A 13,982-nucleotide genomic window follows, 5' to 3' on the forward strand; every position below is an offset into this window, starting at 1 on the left:
ATTAGACTACTAAGTTCTCCATGTTACACTATAAATAGGTATTAAGCAATCAATTGTACCAAATGATATAGAAAATAAAAGGAAACGGGAATGCTCGTATGAATGATAAATGGTTGAATTTGAGTTTGTTTGGTTGATTAAATTTGTGTATATTAAGATATTAGGGGATGACCTAAGACATTGCTTGGAACACATCTAGAGCCAAAAAGCTAACCTATTCATGTTCTCCTTTAGTACCGATCTTTTTGAGCCTGTTGACACTTCTTGATGTACCTCATTACAAACTCAAGCCTAAAAATAATAATTTGTATTTGCCCTTTTTTTCTTTCGTCCTGCATTGCACAAATCTAGACGTTTGGCCATACGTATTGAGGGTTAAGAAAACACATCACGATGGAGTTTGTAAAAAAAAAGAGTGAAATATGAAAGATTAGTGTGATATGAGAACTATATGTTAGCTTGAAAGTGCAAAACAAAAGAAAAACTTAAAAAGCAAAAGTAATACAAGTAGACAAAGTTCTCAAAAAATGAATAGCATTCTTGAGTGAGACAAGTTGAAAAAGAAAGTGAAAATGTCACAAAAGAAAGAGAGACTCATTCATTAGTGCACAGAAACTCGTAGGCAGTCGTAGTTATTATGTCATGTTATGATTTCCTATATATGGAGAGACAAGAAATGTGAGAGCAGGAGAAATAAGGCAGTGCAGGGGTAAGGGTCACTAAAGAGGGAAGAATAGGGATCAATACGATGTGCCAAACTATTTTCATGTTTGTAACCTTCTTGATACTTGCTATCTTTGAATTTTGTACCTATCCTAAGCCTCAAAATGTTACAAGCTGAAAAGTACTATGTGACTTAGATATCCTTATACATGAATGGGCATCATATTAGACATATGCATAAATGACTATTTGTATTCTACTCGGATAATCAAAGTACTTGTATGATTTATTGATGGATCCCTATATGTGAGATCCCTAATGCTGGTATACGTTGTAACCTATTAAATTTAGATGTTAAAGTTGTGAGTTGATGTAAAATGCCTAAGTCATATGCTCCAAAGTCAATATTTGTATCATATTTGCTCAAGGGTCATCATTTTTATTTCTTGATTTTGTCCATGTTGCTTGAGGACAAGCAATGACTTAAGTGTGGAGGAGTTTGATCTGCTATAATTTGGTGTAGCAAATTAAACTAATTATCGCACATTAGGAGATTGAAAACAAGCATTTTCGATAGGTTTGAATATTATTTTATTAAGTTTTTAATAAGTTAATAAAATGTGCAAATTGAGTCTTTTATTTACCTTAAGGACCAAATGAGGCCTAAGGGTGAGCTAACGTACTTTGTAAGTGTGTAGGAGACCTTTAGAAGTCATTCTAAACTGATATTGGTCACTAGATCGCAACACAAGATGTCTGATGTCAAAACATAGGGAGTAGAATAGAGAAATCTCAAGACTGCCTTCAATCTCGCGGCACAGCCTAAGGGTGTCACGGCATACCCCTAAAGAAATTTCAAGAGGAGTACATTGATTGCAATGTCACGACATAGGTCCTGGTGTGTCACGACATAAATTTTGGAATGGAAATTAAATATGAAATAAGGGCATTTTGGTCTGCACAATCAAACTTAAAGCTCGAAGACATTAGCTAACCTAGGGTTAAGGACGATGACCACTTAGAATCTATAAATAGGCTCCTTTGGCACATGTTATAGACACCATTCACTTAGCCTAGATTCTCTCTTTTAAACTTGTTGACTCATTATGTTAGTGAAAGATCGGAAGGTCCTTCTAGGGTAGTGACTAGTTGATTGATGAGGAACATGAAATGATAGTTGATTGGGATTACTGAAGTGAGCTAATCACCCATAATCAAGATTTGATTCACTCTACTCTTCTATCTCTTGAATTTTATTTCTTTTATGTTATTTTATTTTATCATTATAAAAATCTTGAAAACACTTTCTATTTTGTTCTCGTACTATAATTAATTTAAAGTATAATTAGATCTTTTAGTGTTTAGCTTAGAATTGATCTAGCACTCGCCTCCCTTGGGTACGATCCTCGGAGTACTCATCTACTTCGTTGTAAAACTATATTACAACTCGACCGATATACTTGTGGATACAACTTCGCATTTCTATATTTTATTGTAGTATTCACACTCTGGATGTTGGTACGTCTAGAGGCGGTCAGTAGTCAAAGCAAAAGTGGATGTAATTGAGAAGTTGTCAGCTCCAGTCATCGTTAAAGGAGGTAGAAGTTTCTTGGGACATGCTAGTTTTTATCGGAGGTTTATCAAGGACTTTTCGAAGATTTCCAAACCCTTGTGTACGTTGCTAGAAAAAAGACACAACATTTGACTTCAATGAGTCATGCTTGGGAGCTTTTGAAGAGTTGAAATGGTTAGACCCAACATCGATCATCATCACACTAGATTGGAAATCTCTTTTCAAGCTGATGTGTGATGCTAGTGGTTTTGTTGTGGGAGTTGTGAAAGGGCAATGAAGAAACAAAGTATTTCATCTGATCTACTATGCAAGCAAAAATTTGACAGAAGCCCAGCTCAACTATACGGTAATTGAAAAAAAACTTTTTACTCTAGTTTTTGCTTTTGACAAGTTTCGTTCTTATCTTATAGGCACTAAAGTGACGATTTTCACAGATATTCAACCATTATACTTACTTACAAAGAAATATGCTAAGCTAGGGTTGATTTGGTGGGTACTTTTACTCCAAGAGTTCAACTTTGAAATCCAAGACAGGAAAGGAGTCGAGAACCAAGTGGCAAACCATCTATCAAGGTTGGAACAACATGAGGTAACTAACTCTTTCGTACCTATTAATGATAATTTCCTGGATGAGCATATCTTTGCGGTAAGTCAAGTCCAAGAAAGTCCTTAGTTTGTGTAACACATCGGTTTGTACAAGTGTACATAGTCGTTATCAAATAATAAGTAAGTAAAAGAGTTATCGTCTCCACATGGACTGTATATGTTAATCAAATATAGCAAAATTAAGAAGTTACAAGTTGGTAAAGGAAACACAATAATTTGGGTGATAAATTTTAAAATAAAATAAATTAAATTAACCTAAATGCGAATGAGATGAAATGTAATGCAAGGTGATGGTTTAGCAACAAATTCACAAGCTTCAACAATAATAACATGAATAAGCTAGAACAATTACAACATTTGATTCAATTCATCTTTCATCATGTTTGACAATGTTTTGGAAAACATTCAATGGCAACTCGATCTTTCTTTAACTTGAAACCATTTATAAGTTCTTTCGAAATCTTGTACTTAAAAAAATGCATACTATCATGATCATATTTAAATAAGGGTTTCCTAGATTTTATGAAGTAATAGGGACAGATTAGATTTGAAACAATTTAATTACACAAATCTAAAAGTTATGCAAGGTATTAGAGCTCTCTCGAGTTATTACAAACCTTTAATTGAATCAGGCTAGGATCTAAATAAAGAATGTACCTTTCAATTATTGCATCCGTTAACCGTCATCTTGCTAGGATTGATTAACTATTTCTAATGCATTCAATCACATTTTAATGATGAAATACATGCATGATTTTAATTTAAAGCATGAACAATTGAGGCACAGAACATCATAAACATGAATCAAATGAATTTTATCATATTAATGTAATCATTCTAGCTAAACAAAATTAAGCTATCATTGTTAATGGAAAAAAATCAAAACAATTTGCAAACATATGTGAATAATTAAGAAGAAGCAAAAGGAAGAAGAAACTCTTTGATAAGTTCCAATTCTCATAGCTGCTTCTCCACAAATTGCTCCTCAAGGTGGCCAGCAAATAGTGGTTTTCCTCAAGGGAAAATTCTAGCTAAAGGAGGTGCAGAAATGGAAGACTTATGCGTGGAAGAGGGGAAAGGAAAAGATAAGAGGATTAAGAAAGGGATGAGGGATGAATGAATGATTATTGAGTCATGAGTGAATGGGAAGTAAAGGGTAGTATTTATAGTAGAGAGATGGCTAAGGAGTTGACTGAAAATAGCTTGAATATCCCATTGGTTTCTCCTTTTCTTGGCCAACCATAAATTGTGGAGGAAGGAGTTGATGGTTGTTTGATTTAATGCATGAATCATGCAAGGAGGTGGACGGTTTCTTGGGTAAAAGTTAAGAGATGATTTCTGTTTTGTTTACAAGTGTAGGGGCCTCCAAATTAATTATCCCAAAGCTAATTATGGGTTGCTTTTCATGCCTTACCCGAATTTGGCCTCTTCTCCCCTTACTTGGATGGTTTTGTGATCCAATTAATCAGGCTGTCTCTTCTTAATCAAGACAACTTCAACTGGATCAAATTGAGTGCTCAATTTGTTGTCTTTATCGTCTAATTGAGGTGGATTTTAACTCATACCCATGCATGAATTGAATAAGCTTCCCTTCTTATTAATTCAACGGTCCTACAACAATTTAAACACAGAAATTAATATGTAACATAAAATAATGAAACTATTGAAAATTAATACAAAAATTATAAAATTGCATACTTTACTAAAATTATGCCCATTGTCTTAATATGAACAGAAATCACCTAATTTAAATATCAAATACTCAGGATTAGCATAAATTTGAGGTAAAAAGGTGATATAAACAACTATAAAATCTATATAATTTAGATTTTACAGTTTTTGATTATACAAATCATTTAGCATGTGGAATGATGCCTTCTAGAATGACATACCAACAAAGGAAGAAATTCCTTCATGACATATGATATTACTTCTACAAGGAGTCTTTCTTGTTTAAGTAATGTGCAGGTCACATAATCAGGAAGTGTGTAGCCAAAAGTGATGTAGTTGAGATCCTGTATCGATACCATTCATCCCCAAGTGGGGGGCATTTTAGAGGTTTTTGCACTGCAACAAAGGTTTTGCAAGCCAAATTTTCTTGGCCGACTTTATTCAAGGACAAATACGCATATGTAAAGAGCTATGATCGACGCTAGCGGGTTGGAAACATATCAAGAAGGAACGAGATGCTACTGACGAATGTAGTTGAGGTAGAATTATTTTATGTTTGGGGTATTTAGTTTTTAGGTTCATTTCCTTCTTCTTATGGTAACAGGTATATCCTAGTGGTTGTGGACTACATATTCAAATGGGTAGAAGCCAAGGCATATCCGACAATTGATGCCAAAGTAGCCATGCGATTCCTACATAAGCACATATTTACAACGTTTGGGACTCTTAGAGCTATAATTAGCGATGAAGAATCTCATTTTGTGAATAAGTGGATTAAGTCGTTGCTTGAAAAATACGATGTAAAACATAAGATGTCTACTACCTATCATTTGCTTACAAACGGGAAGGCCGAGCTAGCAAATCGAGAAATCAAAGGGATACTCAAGAATGTGGTACGACCAAATAGAAGGGATTGGTCCCGGAGGCTTAAAGATGATTTGTGGGCCTATCAAACAACTTTCAAAACACTTTCAGGGATGACTCCTTATAGGGTTGGTCTTTAGAAAAACGTGTCATTTACCATTGGAGTTGAAACATAGAGCTTATTGGGCTCTAAAACAACTTAATCTATATTTGAAACAAGATGGAGAAAGAAGGATGCTACAACTAAACGAGCTCGAAGAATTGAGGTTGTTCTCTTACGAGAATGCCAAAATTTATAAAAAAAAACCAAAAGATGGCATCACAAATGTATACAACCTCGAGAATTTAAAATCAGATAGAGAGTCCCATGGTTCAATTTGAGACTGAAGATATTTCCTGGAAAACTTAAGTCTTGATGATTTGGACCATTTACTATCCAACAAGTCTATCCATACAGAGCGGTCAAACTATAGGATGGTAAGGGAGCTAAGTTCAAGGTTAATGGCCAACGACTTAAACACTATTGGAATAGTAAGATAAGCAGAGCAACACCTCGCTCACTTTATTGGACCCATAATTTTCTTTTTATTTTTAATAATTGACTGAGGCACTATTTTTCTTGAACCATTATATTTGAAAAAATTCTGTCGAGGAGACTAGGTTTTAAGCGGGACTGTTTGTGACTTTTCCAATCTTTCCTAGGAATTGATTCTAATGTAATTTCTAGAAAAAATATTCACTAAATAAATAAATTTAATTTGCAAAATAAATGGTAAGTTTGGCTCAGGTTTTTATTTTATTATTATTTGGTTTATTTGCAGTATAGGTACTTTACTTATTGATTTTGTTGTTTTAAAATAAATGGCTGTAAAGTTTTTTTTAAATATTTTGTACAACTTAAAAATAATATATTTTATTCTATTTTAATTTTTCTTTTGAAAAATAAAAGGGATTTTGTTTATTTAACATTAATCTCCTTATTTTTAGTGTTTTATTATCTCAACAAAATTTAATCTGAAATCACCTCTGTAAATAAACCCTTTTACAACACCTAAGACATAAAAAAAACCATCTACCATCTGCTCTCTTAAACCCCCTTGTCTTCACCTCTTTTTTCCCCTACTTCTCCATGGTTTCTTTCTTTCTTTTCCACGTTTTTTTCTTCCCAATGCTGCTGGTCAAATCACCTTAAGCCACCGCACTTCTTAGCCACCTAGCCGCACTGTTTTAGGCATTCAACCACCACACCTAGCCGCACCCTAAAACACCCAATTGTCGCACCTCCTTAGCCATTAAGTCATCACACCAAGCCAAAAATTTTACCGGTTTTTCACAATTTTTTACACTCCAAAGATGTCTCGTACTGGAAAGGGCAGTACGTCTCAAACCACTGAATCCCGAGATGGATTTCATAGCAAAGAAGCAACGAAGAGGCTTGAATCAATTTTTAAAAAGCAACCAATGCTTCCAGACAAAGGGTTTGACTTGAAAAATATTGATCTGACGATGGTGTTGTCAAAAATTCAGAAAGCTGTCAATGCATTAAAGTGGAATATGTTATGTACGAAAAGACAACTTTATGAGGCTGAATTAGTTCGGGAATTTTACTTGAATTTGACTTCATCAACAAAAACAGAAGTTCCTGTTCGAGGTAAAAAGGTATCTTTTGCACCTCAAGCTATAAATGGTTTTTTTCACTTACCTAATATAGATGACAATGATTATTCTGCTATGTTAAAAAGTGTTGATTGGAATTACTTCAAGAAGTGCTGAAAGAAGTTACGGTTCCCAGATCTAAATGGGTAATTAAGAAATACGACAGTTACACTTGCCAAAGAGAGTTTTTGAACCCAATAGCAAATGTATCATTTTATTTCATACGATTCGGTCTTACGTCTGTCTCACACAATTCCACTATCATGATGGAATTAATGTTTTTATTATATGCAATCGTGACAGAAAGTTCTATCAATTTGGAAAAAATTATCTAGAAAGAAATCTGAGATTGTGCTGCTAAGCGGGTTGGTTACTCTCATTTTCCATCATTGATTACATTGCTATGCTTGCAATCTCACATACTTATTAAGGTAGATTTCAAAGCAAGAAACCATCAAGGCCATATCATGGAAAATGACATTGCTAGACTAGTAGGTGGCATTGTTAGGAAAAAGAAACTTGTTGATGAACAATCCGATACAAAACCACTCGATCATCCAGTTGAGATAGGGCCTGATTTCATGAAACCCACTAGACCTATTATTCCAGAATGGATCGAGCCTACACCTACCTTTCTATAATCCAAATCTCCTGTACAATCGGGCCAAACTAAAATCATGAGCATGCTACAACACATGCATCAAAAACAACAAGTTTATTGCAGATATGCTAAAATCTGAGACGATTAGATAAGGGGTGCATTTAGAAAACTCACACGTAACCCATTTGATTTTGTGCCTAAATTTCTAGATTTTGTCTTTGATCCATGGATGCCAACTTCAGAAGCCAAGCGAGATGAATTCATCACACCAGATAGAAGAGTTAAATTCACAAAGGGTTGTGGCAAAGTGGAAACAATTTCAGATAGCGAGGATTCTACCAAATAAATAATAGGGATTTCCTTTTTGATTTCTTTCTAGGACATGTAAGATTTAATTATTTCTGTTTATTTTTATTTTCTTCATAATAAAAATTAAAGTTGCAATTATGAATAAATTGAACAAATTTGCAAATAATTTTTTTTAAGTCCACAAAAAAAGAAGAAGTGTTGTAATGGTTATGTGCATGTCTAGGATTGAATCTGTCAAGGACACACTTGGTATTTAAGTTGTCAATTTGACTCACCTCCCTTTCCTAGGTTCCTACTCTAATTTTCATACACTTCTTTATTTTTGTCCTCTCTAATTTACATTTTAAACAATGAGGACATTATTTCTCTTTAAGTGGAGGGGACCGAAAATAAAAAAATTTTGCGGGATTTTTAACGAAAATTGAATTGTTTCGATCAAGTAATGTGTAAGTACAATATTGCTCAAAAATTTACTTTTTTCTTAACTATGTTAACGTTAGTGTGTATAAAATTATGTTATTTTAATTATTTTTATGTTAAGCTTACTTATGTTAAAAATGTTGAACTTAGTAATTGTGTGCAAGACAATCCATAAAATTTTAGTCCTTAGAAACATTAGGTATGCATAAAAATTTAAGCTTTTAGAATTGACTTAGTAACTTCCTTGAGACAAAATCCTAGGAGGCATGATAATTTGAAAACGATTTAGACAAATTTTTATTTGGACCGTTTGATCTTTCCGAGCCAACCTTAATAATAATTATCCTTTGAAACCCTACTTTGAGCTATATGGCTTGATTTTTCTTTTGAACCTTACATGAATTGAGCCATTCCCTTCTCTAATAATTTTCCTTATTTATCCCAAACATTAGACTCAGTACATCCAGAATATTTTTTGTGATTAAGTTTGGGGGAGTAGAGAAGAGTATAGAATGCTTAAAATGTTAAAATTGTTTGCTCTAATAAAGCAATGGTTGCTTAAAAATATTCTGGTTGTTGGAAAATAAAGCACATAGAGCATAGGTACTCAAATTGAAAAAGAAGTTGGTGTTTTATGGGAGAATTGCAAAATTGAAGGTCGGTAAGCTAAGTCTATGATTTTTAGCCTAAAATTATCTATCTCTTTCCATTCCTTGACCCTAACCCCATTACAACCTTATGAAAGACCTATTGATTTAGATTATTTTGTCGACTACATTAGTGAAGATGAATTACTAAGCTCAGTATATGAAGGCACAAAAACTTAGGGATTGTTGCTTAGTTTATTTGAAGGAAATAAAATTTGATTAGGTAGTACTTAATACACATTTGTTAAGGGAAGTTATTTAACACATATTTTTTAGCATATTAATATTTGAAATAATTTCTTATTACATATACTGAAGTTGCATGTTTTTCAAAATTTCTCTTTTCGAGTATAGTTTTGCTAAACACATGATTATGGGAAAATTTGACTTTCTTTAAAAATGGATTTTCTTGTAAAGTTAAGTTCTTTGAGTTTTAATGTCGAGTTAGCATTATTCGGCACGAACAATGAATTAAATTTGGAGGTTTGGTAACTCTAAATTATATAGACTTTTTCAACATTTTTTACTAGTAATTCATGCAAATTCGAGTATTTAAATAATGAATTTTGTAATTTTATTACAAAATTACTTAGATGGACTAAATTAAAGACAATTTTCATTTTTAATTATTTAGATTCTAAATTGACATATTTTGACCTTTTTGTAGCAATTTTGGGCAATAAGAGCCATGCAAAGGAGGGGTGATAATTAATCAACTATGGTCATCCAAAATTAATTAGAATTATGGATAATGGACATACTTAATCGAGCTTAGAAATTGGATCAATGAAGTAGTCAAGCCTGCTGCTCAATTTTAAAGCTAAATCGTCCAATTAAGGAAGGGAGAGCCCAAATTAGGTTAACCAGCAGCCCTATCATCCATGGAATAGTTAAATTAAGGGTCCTTAAACTTTATAAAAATTGAAAAATAGCCTAAACAAGTTTGCCAAGTGACCGTTCAACTCATTCCTTGAAACATGCCTTGTTTTTTTCTATTTTTAGCAAAGTCATCATACTCACTCCTCTTCTTAAGGTGGTCAGCCATGGGAAGGGGGATTGGCTGCTATTTTTAGAAAATATAAGCTGCCCCCTACTAGTATAAATACCACCCCTCACTCCTTCACTCCCTCAATTCATCATCCCTCATCCATCCAACTTTCTCTCTTTATTTTCCCTTCCCATTTTTCAAGTGAGTTGTGTAAGGATTTGAGAGAAGTCCATTTGGCCATTAGAGGAGCATTTTGGCTTGATTGCTACGAAAAGGAGTAGAGCACAAAGGAGGAGAAAGGCTCGGAGAACCATCAGAAATGGCTTTACAATTCTTTCCCTTTCTCTTTTAATTTCTTGTTGTTCAATTTTAGAAATCATGTTTGCAACTAAATTTATTGTTTTTAATATAATTATGGTTGCTTAATTCCTTCAGTGTTAGAATAATTTAATTTCCATAACTTAGATTATTTATGCTATTGGTGATGTTATGTGCCTCGATTATTTATGCATTCAGATAAAATTTTGACTATGTATTCATGCATTATAAATGTTGGGAATGCAATGAATTAATTATTTAATCCTAACCGAACTGTAATTAATTGAAAAACTATTTGAATGATGCATGTTTAATCTATATTCGAGAGAATTAGGTTAAAGTTTGTAATAATTTGAGAGAACCTTATTAACTTACATAATTCTAAGATTCATGTGATTAAATTATTTTAGTATAGAAATATTACTATTACCTCACATCAATCTATTTTTGCTTATTAATTTTACTAAGTTGTTGACATAGGCATATGTTATACTTAATAATTTACTATGTTGAATTCTTAGACGATGCCTGAAAAAGTAACCTTGAAGTTGTAACAAACATAAACATATGCAGATAAGAGGTTAAACTTCGGACTTCAAGAGAAGCCAAAGTACTCGTAATTAAATTAAGATTGATAAATACCAAGTTTCCATGGAATTTTCTATAACATCATTAGTAGTATTTAAATATTTCTAGGTTAGGAAGGAGAATTATTCTGACACATGCATGACATTGTGATTTCTCTGAAATACTTGCATACTCATTCCTTCATTTATTTAATTTAATTTTAAGCATATTTAGGTTAGTTTAATTTAATCAAATCCATCACTTAAATTTATTTTCATGATCAGCCAACTTGTTAGTAATTAATTTTGCAATACTTGATTCACATAGACACTCCCTGTGGAGACGATAATCGATATACTTATCACTTTATTACTTTTCATTGATTGCGTACACTTGCACACCAATCGAATCATTTCGAGACACCCCCACTTTATTTGGCACATTGTCCCTAATATGCTCGAAGAATAATTGAAGAGATTACCTAGTTTGGCGTGAAAACTCCATAATGTTTGTCTGGTTACCTCCTCCTTGCTTGTTCAGCTCCAAAATATAGTGTCATCCAAAGCATGGAGTTCCTACATGGAAATAAGCCTTTTTTTAATTAGAAGGAAAAAGAATCTAGCTAAAGAAAAAAAAATAGAATTCATCCAAGTTGTAAAATTACAACCCCCAAAATATAAAAATAGTTCAATTTCAATGGGTGTCTTGTTTGGATACCTCGTCCTCTTGCTCATCACGATCTTCTTCCTCTTCTAGATCCTCCTCGTCAATTTTACTATTTTCTGGTCTTGAACTATATTTGAAGGATGGGACCTATGCCATTTGCAAGTTGTGTCTCCGTACGTAATCCTTTTAAATTGGCTTTACCTTTTGCATCCATCAAATTATCCATTTTGAGTCAGGAATGTTACCTTCATCTACCCTACTTGGACAACAAAACCATGCAAATTGTTTCATGAATATGTTGCTTTGACCTAGTGAAAAATGGTGCTACATGGTGGACAAGTCTGACTATTAAATGGGTCACACAAATGTCTAAACAAGGAGAAGAGAAGCCCAATTTGGTAAGGATATTTGGGCAGCCAAAAATTAGCTTTTTGGATAACTATTTGGAGTTCCCTACACTTGAAAAGTCATTGAAAATCAACACACTATGTTTGTTGAAGAAACCGTCCACCCCTTGCATCATTCAAGCATGATTTTATTCTTGAATCAAGCAACCAACTCACCCTCTTTTCCACATAATATGGCCGGCCAGAGCCGGGAGAAATATAAGTGATCTTTTATGCCATATTTAGTAAACTCATCCACCAACCTCAAGTACAAATACTCACTCTCATCTCACATTTCAAGCATCCATCATTCATCTTTCATTTAACATTTCTCTTTCATTCTCTCATCCCCTCTCTCCATTCCCATTCATAGCATCCCATATTTCCTTTCTTTCTTAGCCATCAAAATCTTGATAAGATCATCTCCTGGCTGGCCACCATGAGAAGCCATTAGCAAAGGAGCAACATGAGGATTGGAGGAAACTTATTCAATCATAGTTCGCAAAGCTGCTGATTTGAACATAGTTTATTCTTCCTTTACTTGTTACTTTAATTTTAATCATGTTAGCAATGTGATTTGTTATATTGTCATCAATAATGGTAGCTTAAATCTATTTAGCTAGGATGATTGCATCAATTCAATGAAGTTTGTTTAAATCATGTTTATAGTATTTGTGCCTCAGTCATTCATGTTTTCAATTAAACTCAAGTAAGTATTTCATTCATACATGATTGGTTGCATTGGAATTAGCTTAGTGATCCTAACCAGATGACGACTAATGGACACAATAGTTGAAAAGTGCATGCTTAATTTAGACCCTAGCCTGACCAAATTAAAGGTTCATAATAACTTTAACGAGCTCTATTATCTTGCATAGTTTTTAGGTTTATGTGATTAAATTGTTTCAAACCTAATCCTTTCCTGTTACTTCACATGAATTCTAAGAAACCCTTAGTTTAATATGATCAGGAAAATGCATGTTTTACTAAGTAAAAGATTTCAAAAAGAATTAATTTGGTTTCAAACTCATGAAAGATCGAGTTGCCATGGAATATTTTTCGAACACTGTTAAGCATGAGAAAAATAAATTAAGTTGGATGATGTAATTATTCTAGCCTATTCATGTTATTGATTGTTGAAGTCTATGTTGTTGCTGCTAAATTCATCTCATACATTTTATTTAATTATCATAATTAGATTAGAATTGCATTGGGTATCATCTTGCATCTTGTTGATTACTCTTGACATCTATCACTCAAATTATTGTGTTTTTATCACCAACTTGTGAACTTTAATTTTACAATTAATTGATTAACATACACAGTCCCTGTTGAGACGATAACTCTTTTACTTACATGTTACTTGATAACGACTGCGTACACTTGCACAAACCTACGTATTACAGGTTTTTGGTGCCATTGCCGATGACTGTTTCCTTAATCATTTTTTTGTGAAAATACTATTTGCAATTTGGTTTTTATTTTTTTATTTAACTCCTAACTTTACTATTTAATTCTTTATTCTTTATTTTTTGTGATTTATTTTCAAGAGTTTACAAGCATAGATCGAATTATCGATTTATTATCGGTAAACCTTGAAATCAAGTGGACATTTAGACAAAAAAGATGTGAACGATTAGCCTAGAGACAAGTCAAAATGGACCTTGGAAATCAAAATGATGGACAAGGAAATGAAACCAAACATATGCGCAATCCCATCCTTATTGTTGATGATAGGGATCGTGCCATAAGACAATACACTGTGCTAGTCTTTATTGAGTTAAATCCGAGAATTAGGAGGCTGGATATCGAGGCACCCCAATTTGAATTAAAGCCTGTAATGTTTTAGATTCTTCAAACGGAGGTGAGTGATTCATTTAAAATAGTAAGTGTGACTGAAGACGCATTGAGGTTAAAGTTGTTTCCATACTCATTGCAAGATTGAGCACGAGCATGGCTCAATTCATTGCCACCTAGCTCAATTTCTACTTGGCAAGAATTAGCAGAAATATTTTTTGTTAAGTATTTCCCACCTAGCAAAAACGCT

At 33.2% G+C, this 13,982-nt stretch overlaps 1 protein-coding gene across 2 annotated transcripts; it reads left to right on the plus strand.

The window, feature by feature from the left end:
* Nucleotides 1-6,455: 6,455 nt before the first annotated feature.
* Nucleotides 6,456-8,120, plus strand: LOC128032072 (uncharacterized). 2 transcript variants are annotated; one of them, XM_052620357.1, is made up of 2 exons: nucleotides 6,456-7,036; nucleotides 7,844-8,120. In XM_052620357.1, exons 1-2 carry the CDS (start codon nucleotides 6,731-6,733, stop codon nucleotides 7,982-7,984), a joined length of 447 nt encoding a protein of 148 aa, XP_052476317.1. In that variant the 5' UTR covers nucleotides 6,456-6,730; the 3' UTR covers nucleotides 7,985-8,120. The 2 variants fall into 2 exon arrangements, with proteins under 2 accessions (XP_052476317.1, XP_052476318.1); XM_052620358.1 differs by having other exon boundaries at nucleotides 6,456-7,028.
* Nucleotides 8,121-13,982: the final 5,862 nt, after the last annotated feature.

The sequence above is a fragment of the Gossypium raimondii genome, chromosome 8 (genome assembly GCF_025698545.1).
Source record: "Gossypium raimondii isolate GPD5lz chromosome 8, ASM2569854v1, whole genome shotgun sequence".
Taxonomy (NCBI): Eukaryota; Viridiplantae; Streptophyta; class Magnoliopsida; order Malvales; family Malvaceae; genus Gossypium; species Gossypium raimondii.